This window comes from Sinocyclocheilus anshuiensis, unplaced genomic scaffold (assembly GCF_001515605.1).
Source record: "Sinocyclocheilus anshuiensis isolate Anshui unplaced genomic scaffold, SAMN03320099.WGS_v1.1 scaffold1236, whole genome shotgun sequence".
NCBI classification, from domain to species: Eukaryota; Metazoa; Chordata; class Actinopteri; order Cypriniformes; family Cyprinidae; genus Sinocyclocheilus; species Sinocyclocheilus anshuiensis.
Genome location: NW_015546096.1, coordinates 340,260 through 355,715, shown reverse-complemented (window position 1 = coordinate 355,715; position 15,456 = coordinate 340,260). Strand labels below are relative to the sequence as shown.

At 36.9% G+C, this 15,456-nt stretch overlaps 1 protein-coding gene across 3 annotated transcripts in view; it reads left to right on the top strand.

Annotated features, from left to right (window-relative positions):
• Positions 1-15,456, top strand: part of LOC107700248 (leucine-rich repeat and calponin homology domain-containing protein 2-like) — a 66,152-nt gene that overhangs the window by 34,840 nt on the left and 15,856 nt on the right. For 2 of the 3 annotated variants that reach the window (XM_016501841.1, XM_016501839.1), the window contains exons 11-14: positions 8,240-8,344; positions 11,044-11,112; positions 12,034-12,093; positions 14,825-14,873. In XM_016501841.1, coding sequence (XP_016357327.1) covers positions 8,240-8,344; positions 11,044-11,112; positions 12,034-12,093; positions 14,825-14,873 — 283 coding nt within the window. The remainder of the gene's footprint in view (positions 1-8,239; positions 8,345-11,043; positions 11,113-12,033; positions 12,094-14,824; positions 14,874-15,456) is intronic. The other variant, XM_016501842.1, reaches the window with a different exon arrangement.

The window sequence follows — 15,456 nt, the reverse complement described above, 5'->3', positions numbered from 1 at the left end:
CAGCGGGTGTTGCAGTTGAACAGTCCACAAGTCGTCAAATAAAGCTCGCGCATTCATAATAAAACGTGCCGCAGATGTCTCCGGGGGATGAATAAAGGCCTCCTGTAGCGAATCCATGAAATCCATGTTTTTGTAAGAAAAATATCCATATTTCAAACGTAATAAACACTTTTCTCTCACTTCCGCTGACTGTCATACACTGAAGCAGTTCCGGCGGATGACGTAAGACGTCGACGTTGCGTGATTAGTGACGAATGCGGAGAGAGAACAAAACAAAACGCCGGTCACGAATTAGAAGTACAAACCGAAGATTTGCAAAGAAAAATGTCAGAGGATTTCGATATAAACCAAGAGGAGACTGGTTTTCCTTTGCTAAAGTAAGGAAACTTTACTTCCTTTGCTCCTATTAAACAAACTCGCGAGACTAGCATATCTCAGAGGCGTGCTTGGAATAGCCAGGACAATTTTTAATATAACTCTGACTGGATTCGTCTGAAAGAAGAAAGTCATATACACCTAGAATGCTTCGAGGGTAAGTAAAACACAAGCTAATTTTCATTTTTGGGTGAACTAACCCTTTAAGTAATTGCCTTTATTCGTACATACACTACCACTCAAAAGTTTGGGGTTGGGAAAAAGTCCCTTATACTCACCAAGGCTGCATTTATTCTATAAAAATACAGCAAAACAGTAATGTTGTGAAATATTATGAAAATACAAAATAGAAAACAGTTATTTTAGGATATTTTAAAATGTAATTTATTCCTGTGATTTCCAGAAGCCATTATTCTAGTCTTCAGCGTCACATGATCCTTCAGAAATTTTTGCAATATTCTGATTTGGTGCTCAAGTAATATTATTATCCATGTCAAATACAGTTGTGCTGCTTAATATTTTTGTGAAAACCATAAAACTTTTTTTTCAGGATTCTTTAATGAACAAAGTTCATAAGAGCAGCATTACAAACAGAAATAATTTGTAACAATGTAAAAGTCTTTACTGCCACGTTTAATCATTGCTTAATAAAACTGTTATTTCTTTCTAACACCTCAAGCATTTAAAAGGTAGGGTGTAAGCATAAGTAATATTCTAACTAGGGATATGCCGGTATCAAATTTTAATTTTGCGATTAATTGCTAATGCTTTTGTCACGGTATACGGTATTATCGCGATATTGAAATTTAGTTGCAAAAAAGTGTTGTCATAATACAGTATAACAGGTTTAATAACTTTTTTCTTATAACAAAAATAACTGAACATTTAAATACAATAAAGCAATACACAAAAAATGTATAAAGTTAAAAATTTTACACAGATTCAAGTGCAAAAGAATTATAAAGACCAAGTCTAAATATTTAAGTATTTGGCACTGTGATGAACACCATATTGAGTACAAAAATCTGAATGGTTATTTAAATAATTTAAACACGTTTTCAGAAACAGAAAATAGAGCAGCTGCTTTGTTTATGGCGTTTCTGGGGTAACTGCATTTCTGCTGTTCAGCGCCATCTGCTGTCAGAGAGTGAATGTGCTTTCATCCAGAGCGTCTCTCACGCGCTCCGCCATGTGCTTCTCATCCGTGCTTGTTTACATCAGGGTGCGCATGCGTCTGTCACGCAGCATACAGCAGTGTTGTGCATTTTAACCAGTTGATAGGAAAAGTATTCTTAAAATGCATTCAAAATTCTGAATAATTTGTAATAAATAATTATTCTCGGTATTTTGAAGTGCCCACGATAACAATACCGTGCATAGGCTATTAATTATCGTGATATATCGCATTACCGAATACCGGCGCATGTCTAATTCTAACATGCTATAGCTATGCATGCTGTGGTTGCACGCTAATAATTAACGATCCAAGCTGCTGACAAAAAGGGAAAATGTTTGGGGTGACACATGAACATGTCATAACGGATGAAGCCTCTTTAGGAGCAAAAAGACAAATAACCAAAATGAATGGATTAGGAAGACATAAAAACTATTTAAACTTTCAAACTGCTTATGGATTTTATATTGGCACTGTGTAACAAACATAGTCTGTAACAAGTAGCAGCCGTAGTGTAGTGCTCTTAAACATTTGGGGGCATTCACACAGAATGCATATTTGTGTTTAAAAAATGTGACCCTGGACCACAAAACCAGTCTTAAGTGTCAATTTTTCAAAATGTATGCATCATCTGAAAGCTGAATAAATAAGCTTTCCATTGATGTATGGTTTGTTATGATAGGGCAATATTCGAGATACAACTATTTGAATATCTGGAATCTGAAGGTGCAAAAAAATCAAAATATTGAGAAAATCGCCTTTAAAGTTATCAAAATGAAGTCCTTAGCAATGCATATTACTAATCAAAAATTAAGTTTTGATATATTTATGGTAGGAAATTTACAAAATATCTTCATGGAACATGATCTTTACTTAATATCCTAATGATTTTTGACATAAAAGAAAAACCGATAATTTTGACCCATACAATGTATTTTTGGCTATTGCTACAAATATACCCCAGCGACTTAAGACTGGTTTTGTGGTCCAGGGTCACAAATGTGAGACGCAGGACAGTGGAATGAACTACAAAGCGGGACGTCTAGAGTTGCAATTTTTTAAAGTTACACTTCAAATTTGAGCACTGTGTTTATAAAATTACATGTCAAAAGAGCAGGAAATAACATGTTTACAGCCTGGTTCAAAAAATGATTTTGGTCTATATAGCATGACAACTGTGAGGTGAATTCTTTTTATAACTCATCCGTTTAAATTATATTAAGCCTTAAAGTTCTGCATAATTAAGGGCGTGGCCACTTGAGTGACAGGTGGATTGCCGCTGCTGACACTGCCGTCGAGCTAGGTGGGCGTGGCTTCAGCAACCAGCTCCCGCCTTTTTGCCCATTTTCGATTATCCGGGAGTGACGCACGGTGACGCGCTGCCAAGATGTCGATGGCCCTCTCCGCCCACTTTGAGCTTCAAAAACGCTCTTCAGAAAACTATGGATGACGTCACGGACACTACGTCCATGTTTTTATACAGTCTATGGTCAAAAGACAAAAAAACATGTCTCTTTAGCAAATAAAAAACAGTGGAAAAGCAGTGCAATGGAATGCAGAAATTCGTTCTTTGTGAATGGCCACTTAGACAAACACAAATGTCTAAATATCATTGTGGTTTTGCATTTTGGTTGCTGTATTTTGCTTACATTTTTGACCTGTAAAACACTCAGTCTTGTGGTTTGTCACAGTAAGGGAGGGAAATGAAAAGTGACAAACATGCATGTTTTGTCAAAGCAAGTGACTCATTTTTTCTCATTGTTATTATTATTTTTTTTAGATTACTTAGAATAGGTGTGTCACATTTTTTTTGGCTTGCATCACCATGTCTTTCATAGCCAACAAACCACAACTGTCTCTGATTATGCAATGCGCTTTGACAAGGCATTGTATTATAATCAGAGTTTTTGTGTTGTCTCAAATGTCATTATTCAGTGCTAACATCAGTAAAAGTTAATTTTTCATTAAAATAGCAGTTTTGATTCTTTGCAATCAGTCTGAATTCTAAAACGGAGGGCCTTATGGATAAGAGGGTCAACATGGCTGCTTGTGTAATGTGTTTTTAAATTTGTGATATATGATTGTCTCACTGCTCAGCTGTTTTCCCTGTGTAATTTGTCTATTACCTCCACTATTTTATGTGCTATGCATAGATATTGCACAATTATTTAAACTTTTCTGTAAAAGTACTGACTATGGGACTGTGATAACTCTGAATAGGGGCACCAGAACTGAGGTGACTGCAACAACTGAACTTATGTACTTGTGTTGATTTGTAAACGTACATTCCTGGTATAGACTGAAAATTCTTAAACAATGTCTATTGGTAAAGAGTACATTCTAGGTGAAGTATGAATTTACAGTGAAGTTAGAGTTCAACATAGTCTAACAACAAAAAAAGGTAATACTCCATGACATTCTAATTTATTGAGATACACCTGTATATATATATATATATATATATATACTGTATATACACACATACATACATATACATCATATTATTTAAAGTAACGTATTACCTTTAATAAGACATATGTCCATGCATTTGTCAACAGATGGATGGAAATGAATAAAAGTTAAAAAGCAGACTTAATAGTGTAGATCAGTGTTTCTCAACCCTGGTCCTGGGCGCCCCCCAGCACTGCACATTTTGTGTGTCTCCCTAATCAAACACACCTGATTCAACTCATTAGCTCATTAAAAGAAACTCCAGGACCTGAAATGGGTGTCAGATAAGGGAGATATACAAAATGTGCAGTGTTGGGCGGCGCTCAGGACCAGGTTTGAGAAACACTGGTGTAGATGGAGCTTTACATTTGAGTGTCTTCTAGCAGAAGAGAGGATGGTGGTTGCTAATAATAACTAAATTTTCATTTATGAACCATTAGTATGATATGGACAATGGTAATTATTTAAAATGTTTATACATTTTTATTTCTTATCATATCAAGTGTCAATGTGGTATGAATGCTATCTTCATCTTTGCACATTGACAGCTTTTTTTTTTTTTTTTACATATAGTGTAGCAATGATGTTGTGACACCTGTGTTATGAGCCTGGGCTGTTTTTATCTTAGTATTCCAAAGAAGTGATGCAATATTATGTACCATAAAATTCCCTTGCGTTCTGGTGAATTTACTTCAAAACCACAAACAAACCAAAATCTTTTGGCATGCTTTACCCAAAGACCATCCACCCACTCAGATTAGATTTAATTTAGATCCAGACTAGCAATGTTACACATAGAGTCAGGGAGTGAAGGTTTGTTTGCTTGCTTGCTTATTTATTTAGGGGGCTTTCCCAAGTCTGCCTAAATAGGGTGGTCTGGGGTACAGTTCATGCAAACCCCTGTACGGTTTGCTTCTGATGTGAAGGCAATCGTGCGAAATCACAGAAGTGAACCACTATTGATGACGCATGAATTGGTCAAAGTGTGTATTTATGCATTTACTCACTCACTTTTCTGATCAGTGTGACTGATGTGTTGCAGCATAGAGAATTTATATGTGCCGTTCTATGTTGGTGCTTTGGAAAAGAATTTCTAAATCTGAAGTACAAAAACAAAGCGAGCAAACATCCATTCATTCTGTCGTCTTCTGTTCAGTCATTACCTAATGGGGTAAACAGCTGCCATTCTGATGATGCAAACGTACCGTGATCCAGAACCAAAGAAACACATTGTGAACACAAACCAGCGGGGGGCAGTGGGAGCAGTCGAACTCTGGTTCAGACCAAGTGTGAAAGCACCCTTATTTATTTATGTATGTATTTATTTATATGACCGTGTCTAATGTGTCGCATTAAATGCATTTCTTATATATTTATTCATTTGATCATAGGTAAGCAGTAATCATATACACTTTGTTTCTAAAGTGTCTAAATAAAAAAACTAGGGTAAAAAGTTAGCAAAAGAATGGGATGCTTTTCACAACAGTAGACTCTGCACAACAATACACATAGATAAATACAGTATGTGACTCTTTGGCGGCTACATCTATATGTCATGATGTACAGTGCACACTTCCCTCTCTAAAAACATGTTTTGGCACCAGTTCACTGAAGAAGCCTTGATGTAGCAGGGCTGTGCCAGTGCCAATAGAGTGTTTTGTCTATATGGACAATTGTTTTGATATTTTACCACAAATGATACACTAATGTCCTTACATTGCCATAAGTCACGCTTTACGTTTTTGATTTACTTTACCTTGGTGTTCCATAAGTGTTAACATGAGTAGGATCATATTAACAGGAAAAAGTTTCCTTGCATTGAATTAAGCACCAAACAGAAAACACTTTTTTTTTTGTCCTGTTCTACAAGGCTTCCTCCACTCTTGTGTTATATTCAAATGTAGATTTATGTAAACACCACTGCATGTAAAACACTGTCGCTATTCCAGATTGTAGGATGAGCCGGAAGATCTCATTTACATCCAATATTATGGAAAGATCCCAGATTTCTAATATAATGGGTGGAGCGCTTTTTTGCAGTGAATTCACACTAAATGTAAAAAAAAAAAAACCCCACAAAGTTTGTTCGCAGATTGTAGGTTCGTAAGAGATTTATATCGTAGTCGTCTTGTGCCTTTTAAGGTTGCGAGTCATAATTTTTTCCAGAGAATTCCCAGGTTCTGTAGTATCCAAACATGCAAAAAAAAAAAAAAAAAAAATGCTTGAATCATTAGGTAAATTCCGAGTTAGTAGCCATACATTCCAATTTTTCGGTGTTCCAATAGTGTATCCGTGGGTGTACGAGTACCTTCGGTTCCTGGATGAGAAGAATTCCTTGTATGGTAAAAAAGAAAGGGGTGGAGTCAAACAATGTTTTTTTTTTTGTTTGTTTTGTTTTGTTTTTTGTTTTGAGGACAGATTCCCAATCAATACATTTACTTTTCTTCCTCCCAAATCTTTTTTTTTTCTTATTAGTATATAAAATTTGTAAGACATTTTCTAAAATTCTGAAAGCATTTACATCACTGCTGACCTTACATCTCAGAGTGGTACCACCATCGCAAAATTGCTCTAAAATGCTTTAATTTCCTTTCAACATTTATTTTCCGAGAGCAAATACCACTTGAAATTATGTTCAAAGCAGTTGCCATAGAGGCGGATGGGGCTCTGTTATGTCTGTTTTGGAGTTCAAAGTTTTGGTTTGTGGCATTTGAATCATTGTTTTGATTGTACACTGCTAAGAATGCTCTTGATACACATTTCCTATATTGCTATTGGAAAAAGACATTCTTTAAATCATGTTAGGCAGTTTTTGTTTATTTTATAAAACCTTTGTTTAGGCTGGAATACACTACACAATTTAAAAAATCTGAACAGATTTTAAAACACTAGGCAGCATCACACACTTGCAGACATAAATGGAGACAGAGAAAAACTGGCATCATACACTAAACGATTGTGGATCACACATTATTAGACTTAGTTTTCACTATGAATTCCGAAGAAAATCAGGGCAAAAGTTGTGTAATGTATTCCAGCCTTTAGTCTAACTTCTAGCTAGAACACCTTGAGATTTGCACAGTTAATTGAAACTAGATGTGCTTTTGATGTGCCTCACTGGCTGTGAAGGTATAGTGGTGTACGGTGAGCGTGATTTCACCAAGTACAACATGTTCCTGGATCAACATCCTTGTTGATCCTGGAACATCATTCCAATCAACCAATCAGAATTGAGAGATAACTTTTCAGGAAATGTCAGTTTTAGGCTTACAATCAGGATTAAGGTGCTTCTACACCCTTGTTAATCAGCTATCATTTCCCTCTGATTTTAGGAATAAATTATGGATAAGATTAGGATTAGGGGTAGGGATTGAGTTAAGTCTGTATTTTTGGACAGTAATGTTGTTCCAGGATCAACAAAAGATGTTGATCCAGGAACATGTCTTACTTGGCAAAATCATGGCGACCAGTGGTGTACAGATGGCTGGGTGACATTATATTCCAGTAATTATGACCAAACATGCTCTGCTGCCAAAGCCATGCTAAATAACACATGGAGAAGGGATAACTCCCCCATTCTAATTACCATGTTTGGCTATTCAAGTAATTGCAGTGAAAACAAATCTTGTCATACAAGGACTTGTGCCTTCAGCTTTTTTGCAGCAGTTTTGGGAGGGTCCTCTCCTGTTCCAGAATCACTATACAGTACAAAATGGTTTACTGTCCTGCACAAAGCACAGATGTGAACCCAGTCAAACACCTTTGGAATGAATTGGAGCAGCTATTGAATAGATTGTAGATTGATGGTGAATAGAGGATTGCACCATCCAATGACTCAGAAAACTTACTCGAGTGTTTGTCTTATACCAATGTTTACAGCTCCGCTACATATCTGCTCAGAGGCTTCATTAAGGTCCTGTATCATGCTAAAAAAATATGAAGGCAGCCACTACAAGACTGCAAGAAATTAGTAAATCTGATATTGGTCCACCATAAATAAATTAAACAATGCATGCATTTATAGCCACATTCCTTCTGTTATGATATTTCTAAACGATCAGTTCTTTTATGAATTCCTTTAACATCACATGGACTCTTTACTGATGACTTAAATGTTATAATCGCATCTCAATTTTGCAAATAACACAATATAAGAATTTGACTAAGTTGTGTTTCAGAATTCAGCAACAACATCCCTTTGTCTCTTTCATTTTTGTCTCCCTCTCTTGTCAACTTCAGCTCAGAGAAAGAGCAGTTAGCTGAAGAAGACGAGGATGACTTAAAGGAAGTGTTGGATCTGAGGAAGATCGCAGTACAGCTGCTACAACAAGAGCAACAGAACAGGTGATCTTTCAAGATAAATCGCACATGGTCATGCAACATTCAGAGCCCATCAAACATGCACACAGTATCTCCATCAGACTCCCTGCCTACTTTGTAATATTAGGGCTGTCAATCGATTAAAAATGTCAACAATTAATGTGAATGAATTGACTACAGTACGTGTAAGAAAAATATAATGTTTATATAATGTGGCTGTTCTGGATTCGATATTTGAGTCACTCCACATTAATTACATGGAATGTTATATGCTTTATATAATACACTAGTTTACAGACGATTTTGTGCATTCCAATTGTAGCTCTGAATGGTTTTACTTATGACAAAATATTACCTGACATAAAAACTTAAGAGAGAGAAGGTAAAAAAAACATTCAGGGCTTTACAAAAGCTTGAAGTGAAATTTGGGGCACCCGAAAGTAAAAATTCTCAAATCATTTACTCACTCTCATGTCATTCCAAACCCGTAAGACTACAAAACACAAATTAAGATATTTTTAATGAAACCTGTGAGTCGGGCTTGTATGCAGGGCTTCATAAATACTGAAATCAAGCGTAGCGTTAGTTCTGGCAGGTCACGTTAGTCAAGCTCGCATCAGCTGACTCTCAGTTGATCCCCATCTACCTATAGGAATACGACACCTATTTAAGCATTCATATATAAGGTCCCTCAGTATTATCAGCAGTTTTCGCATTGCTCAATAGTAGGGCTGTGCGATATTGAAGAAAAAATGCGATATGCGATACCTTGTTAAAAAATGCGATATTCGATATGCGATACGATAAGTGTGTAAAATCAATTTAAATTCTATTTTAAAATATTTAAAAATGAAAATTATATAACCAATTTGTTTCACATTCTTTCTTGGAAAAGAAAGAATCGCTATAACTTCTGAAAGTGAACAGCAGTGTTTTAGCATTAAATAAAAAGTAATGGTCACAAATCAGAAAATGTCATTTTAACATCAATGTGAACATACCGGGTACTATTGACATAATTCTGTGTGTATGTGTCTGTTCAAACATGAGGAGATGCGAAAGACGAATCAACTCGGTCTGAAACGCGTCTCTCTGTGTGCGCGTTTTGCACGTGTGCGGCAGAGCTGAAGAGACGCTGTGCGAGATGCGGCTTGTGCGTGCGCTTCAGGTGTGAGTCAGACAGCAAGACGAGACGGCAAAGAGTTGTTTTCTGCAATTTATTGCACTTAATAACTCTTTTTAACGTCAAGCAATTCTCTGCTACTGTATATGCGTCGAACTAAAACTTTGACCTTTTGCAACGTTTTGATTTAAGTAGCCTATTATTAAAATGATGCAGATATCGCACGCGTTGCGATATGCATATTGCGATATTAACATTTGCGATAATTCGATAATTTCGATATATCGTGCAGCCCTACTCAGTAGCTAATTACCCTCCTCCATCCCCAGCTCCTCCACTGTCAGTCAGGATTCAGCCTTCTGATTGTCCTTTGAATCAGACTAATTCTAAAATGTGTACATAAAATTATTGAACTTCAACGATATCTGCAATACATTTATGTTGGTTCTGTTCTGTTTACCCTGGGGGGGCGGGGTATTGCTGCTCTCCCTGCTCTCATCCATGCTAGGCTGCATGGATGCGCAGGGAGTTCTTGCCCAGAACAGAACCATACTGCCAATCCAAACTGTATGCTAATTGTCAATCATCTTTGACGATAGTGGTCCTGACAGAAATACAGAGGTCCCAAAATTAAGCTTGATTTCCATAATCCACAGATAAGCATTTTAGAATGTCTGAAGGCCCAAACATTGCATACAATAACTGTAGCTTTAAAACCACTTCAACTGGGCAAGTAGCATAAATTATTTGTCGAGCAGATTCATAAGAAACTTAAGAATCAGGTGAAATCCACGAGAGAAGGAACAGGAACAGGTTTTTAACTAAGACATTAATGAGAAATTTAGTAAAATTATATTTCACCCCTGTGCATCATTTTGGATTTAAATTACAGGAATGTCTCAAACAGTACATAAACATAGGCAAATATGAGCAGTTTGTATGAGCATCAAAGCTCAGTTAGTTCAAGCAACCTCAGTGGTGGGTATGGCCATGCTGTGAGTTTCTGTCCCTCTACTGGAAGTCCATGAAACCTAAACTTGAAGATTAACCATGGTCTTATGGGTTTGAAATGACATGAGGTTGAGTAAATGATGACCGCGTTTTAATTTTAAGCCCCATTTTCCTTCAAGGCCCGGTAGCTAGTATTGTAAGTTTGTATGCTTTAAATTTTATCATCAAAATTATTTCAGTTGTATTAGCACAGTAAATTGACAGACCTACAGTATATAATATAAATATATCTTTTATATACACTGCTCCTCTCCTCTCCTCTGCACTCACTTTTTCTGAGTCTTTCTTTCACTTGGGCCTTCACCTCTGATCTCTTTCATTTTAATTTACATCTATGAGAGATTCACGAATGAATGCAAGTTTTGTCCGTTCCTTTTCGATATGCACATCCATGCAGTCTGCTGCTACTGAATTGAGAGGATGGCTGTCAGTTGTTTTGAAGTAATGGGATCAGACCCTCTCTGCTTACTAACAAATGAATCACCATATTCCTCCTCCTCTTTCTCCTTTCATCTCCTTCTCCATCACTTTCTGCATCTCCACCTAATCCCGGGATCTGATTGGTGCACACATGGCATTTGACTCTCAGGAGGCGATCCCTAATTTGTAGGGCAGAGAGTCTAATACACCGTAGAAGAGCCGCGGGGAGAGCTCACAGGTAGAAGGAGAGATGCGTGTGATTTTATGTGTGTTTGTCTCAAATGATGGATATGTGTCATTAGAAGAGGGTGTATAGCACACATCCAGTACATCTGGTCATGTGCGTTTATGTGCGTGTTGTGTATTAGCAAGTATGTGCATGTCTAGGTTTAATGATGTCAAGAAGTCAAGTGTTCAAGCGTGTTGCAATTTTATATCAGTTTTCAAAATGATGCGGGAAAGTAGTTTGAAATATTTACGCATGTCCTTTTGGCCAAAATTGTAGATGTGCAAATGGACACCTTTCTTTTGAATGTGTTTTGGTTCAGTTCACATGTAAAAAACTATATACGTTTTGAAAATTTGTTTTGAATCCTAAGCCAGGTTGCTTTACAGTTCATTGGGTACACGTAGCAAATTGCTGCACACAAATCCAGTTTGTTTTTCAAATCCCATGTTTAGCACTGACTGTACGCATAGTCATTGTGCAAGCTCTATAATGTTTCATATTTAAAAATTCAATCTGACATTTCAGACTGAGGTGCATTCCCAAAAATCTGTTTTTGTCACCTGTGAATATGGTTTCAGGTTTTTTCCATGCACCGATTTAAGATTTTTTTTGCATGTACACTCTTAAAAATAAAGGTGCTTCAAAAGGTTCTTCAAGTGATGCCATAGAAGAACCATTTTTGGTTCCACAAAGAACCATTCAGTCAAAGGTTCTTTAAAGAACCATCTCTTTCTTACCTTTTTGTAATCTGAAGAACCTTCTTTCACCACAGAGAACCTTTTGTGAAACTGAAAGGTTCTTCAGATGTTAAAGGTTCTTTATGGAACCATTTAGACAAAAAGGTTCTTCTATGGCTTCGTGAAGCACCTTTATTTTTAAGAGTGTACCGCTGATGCATGTCAATGGATAATGGATTTTCCGATCTTTCAGGTTCCTCAGCCACTCAGGGAGTAGCACCAAACAAAGAACCCCATCTCAGACTGTTAGAAGGTATTATGATGCACACACAAACACCTCCATGGACATTCTTATTTGTTATAATAGTCTACTTTAATTAATAATAACCAACAACATTATGTTATGTATTTCCTAACAGATAATTGGTTAATGCATGTTAAATGCCGTTAACACTTCATATATTTTTAAAACTTTACAATAAGCTTTCACTGATGTTAGACATTAGAAGGGGCCTACAGGGAACCAACCACAAGAAACATGATTTCAACAAATGGCGGGCACACAGTGCATGATTTTAGCCCTGATTTTCACTCGTCAACAGTTTTGTGGAAATCGCCAACAAATTCCTGAAATCTGAGTCACATGCTTATTCAAGTGTGTGACAATCGCGTAGTGTGTGTTATCGAAGCCGCGATCTGAGAGAAGTACCGATGTCTTGCTGATGCCCGTGAGATATTTGTCGACAATTCACAGTCTTACCATGTGAAATGTGTTTTGACTGGAAATGAGATCTACACGGCAAAGGAAAGTTCAGGTAGAGGAGTCATAGTAGACATGCAACAGAACAACAGCAAGCAACCAGCTCCTTCATACTCTTGTTTTTTTTTTTTTCACTGCAAATCAGTGTACCGACAACTTGGATTGCAAGCTTTTCACGGGCTACCGTTTTTGACAGGAATAAATCCATTCTCTCATGGTCTTACTTTATTCCCCATATCAATTCTTGCGAGTGTTTGGTTGTGAAATGTAGTTTATGGACAAGGCAGAGTTGTCACAATTCTTCCTATTGAAAAGTTGTGTAATGTGTGACCCCCTGACATCGATCTGTCGTGTAGCGTGCATACAAGAGCAACGAGGCCCAGAAACCCTAGCAGCACCCCTGGGTATCATAAACTAACAGTAAACAACATTTATAGATATTTATAAATGCTATTTTTTCACTGCTACTTAATGTTAGTTTATAATGCATTAACTAAACTTTAATGTTTAAAAAATTAAGAAATTAGGTAGAAAGGAGCATTAGATAGAAGATAAATGCTGTAAAAAAACATACTGTTAGTTAAACTGATGTCAACATGCTGCATATTAAAACACTTTACAATAACATGGAATTTGTTAACGTTAGGTAATGCATTAGGTTACTTAAACTAAAATTAACTTTTTACAGCATTTTTTTTATATTGTGCTAATGAATGCTATTCATTTTAAAGTGTTAGTACAGACCATTCAGTATTCATAAAAACAAACTTTGCATTAAAGCATTTGCACCTTTGTTTTAAACAGTGAGCATTTGTAGGGTGAAGAATGCTCAGGAGTTTAATCTCTGAGATATCTTTGTTGGTTGTGGAAACACCCGTTTTTGATCAAATAAAAAGACTGGGAGGAGATGACAGGGTGGAGAATGTTTATACTTTGACAGGTGAACAGGTAGAGACAGGTATATACTGTATACACCTGGAAATACCTTTTTTCCCCCAAACTTGTGGCATTATTGTGTATGTATTTTTCTGTCATCTTGTAACTACAATCAATTCAGATGTGATCCTTGGAATAACTTAAAGTCTCAGATATTTTCACACCAAATGCTCAATGCTTAATCGGCCAAGAAACCACAGACAGGGTCCGAATATTTCTGATGATGTCGAATACACTGCAAAAACTGAGCTGACAGATGCTCAATGATAGCCCAGCACTGGCAGACGGCTGTCAGCTCGGTGTGTCATGGCCTTTAGAGATACACACTATGACTGAACCAGTGCACCAGGGCATTAGTTGCTCATGCTACTGTTTCTACAAAACTAATAGTACATTTTGCAGTTCTGGTGCAACTAATAATTTTCTAGCGCATTCTCATTGTGAACTCATGTCACCTTCAGTCTAGAATTTGACCGTTGACTCAGTAAGCTAATCAAGAAAAACACGTCTCACCAGTGCAAACCAGAATCATTTTAGCCAGCAATTTCTTTATTTCCTCAAATACAGAAAATTCACATAATTGCTAACTGAAATGCCAAGAAATTAAACAAGATCAGAAAGAGGAAAAGATGAGAAGTTTATTTAAAGTAAATATGTCTTTTGCCCTTGGTCTGCAAGGGGTTATTCATTACCATCTTACTGTACCACTCAATACATCGTTGCTTTTGAATCCCTCATTGCCTTGTATCTTTTCTCACACCAATAATAAGAAATGTGTCTTGAGCAGCAAATCCGTATATACGGATTTCTGAAGGATTCATGCGACACTGAAGTCTCGAATAGTCTGTGAGTTTGATTTTGGGAACGGTTTTTGATAATGAACTTTGTGTACATAGTTTTGGTAAAGTCATATGATTTGGTCAATCTTTGAAGTGTTGAAATTGACAGATACTGCAAGGCACATTGCATCTGTGACATGCCTACCATTGTTTGCGGAACGCAATCTCGCCCTTAGTGTTACAGCTCCAGACATGCCTCTCACTGGCAAAAAAAATTTCTGCCACAGAAAACCCGTTAAGGTTAATGTAGACCATTAGCCCACTGGAATTACGATCTGTCAACTGTAGGTCTTCATACATGTGCACTTGAACACATTCACTGTGCACAGTGAAAGAAATGGCATAGAGCCTCGCGTCACTTTCATCCTGCACAGTGAGATTAACAACCTGACAACACATTGGGCCTTATACACTTGAGCGTGCACACACATGCCCACCTGCAGTCACCTGTAGGCCCCAATTGTATGTTTTGAAGGTTCATGTCAGCGTGTTTCTGTTTTTCTTTACAGTGCATCACTAGATGAAGGAAGCAGCTCAGCCTCTGCCTTGTGTGGACAGGTACCAGTATGTGTCATGCACAGTTACACACAAAGTCATAAACATGCCTGTATCATATGCAGTAATGCATGTATCCCCTCATTTTGCCACACCTGCCACAAAAGTGGTAAGAAATGCAGGCTGACTTTACATTGGAAATATACTGTGAATGAATAACAGTTAAATTATTGCAACAGCACAGACTTTTACAGTCAGTGTAAAACTTTTCTATTCTTTTATACTTTAAACTGATCTCTCGTCCATTTATCAGTGTGTTGACTGTTGTCTAATTCTAGTTTACACATCACCAAAACCACATGAAGTCTGCACCCAGAAGTTGAACTTGCATCCAGTGGCGGACAGTAACTAAGTACATTTACTTGAGTCTTGTACTTAAGTATTATTTTTTATTATATATTATATAATAAATATTATTATTTTTTCTGGGAACTTATGACTTTAACTTCACTACATTTGAAAAGACAAAATTGTACTTTTCACTCCACTACATTTCTATCAAGGTCCTCGAAGTAGAAAGTCGTTACTATGTAGTAGCTTTGAAAGTCAGTGGGTGATTTTTTTTCTTCTCTAAAATGTGACTTTC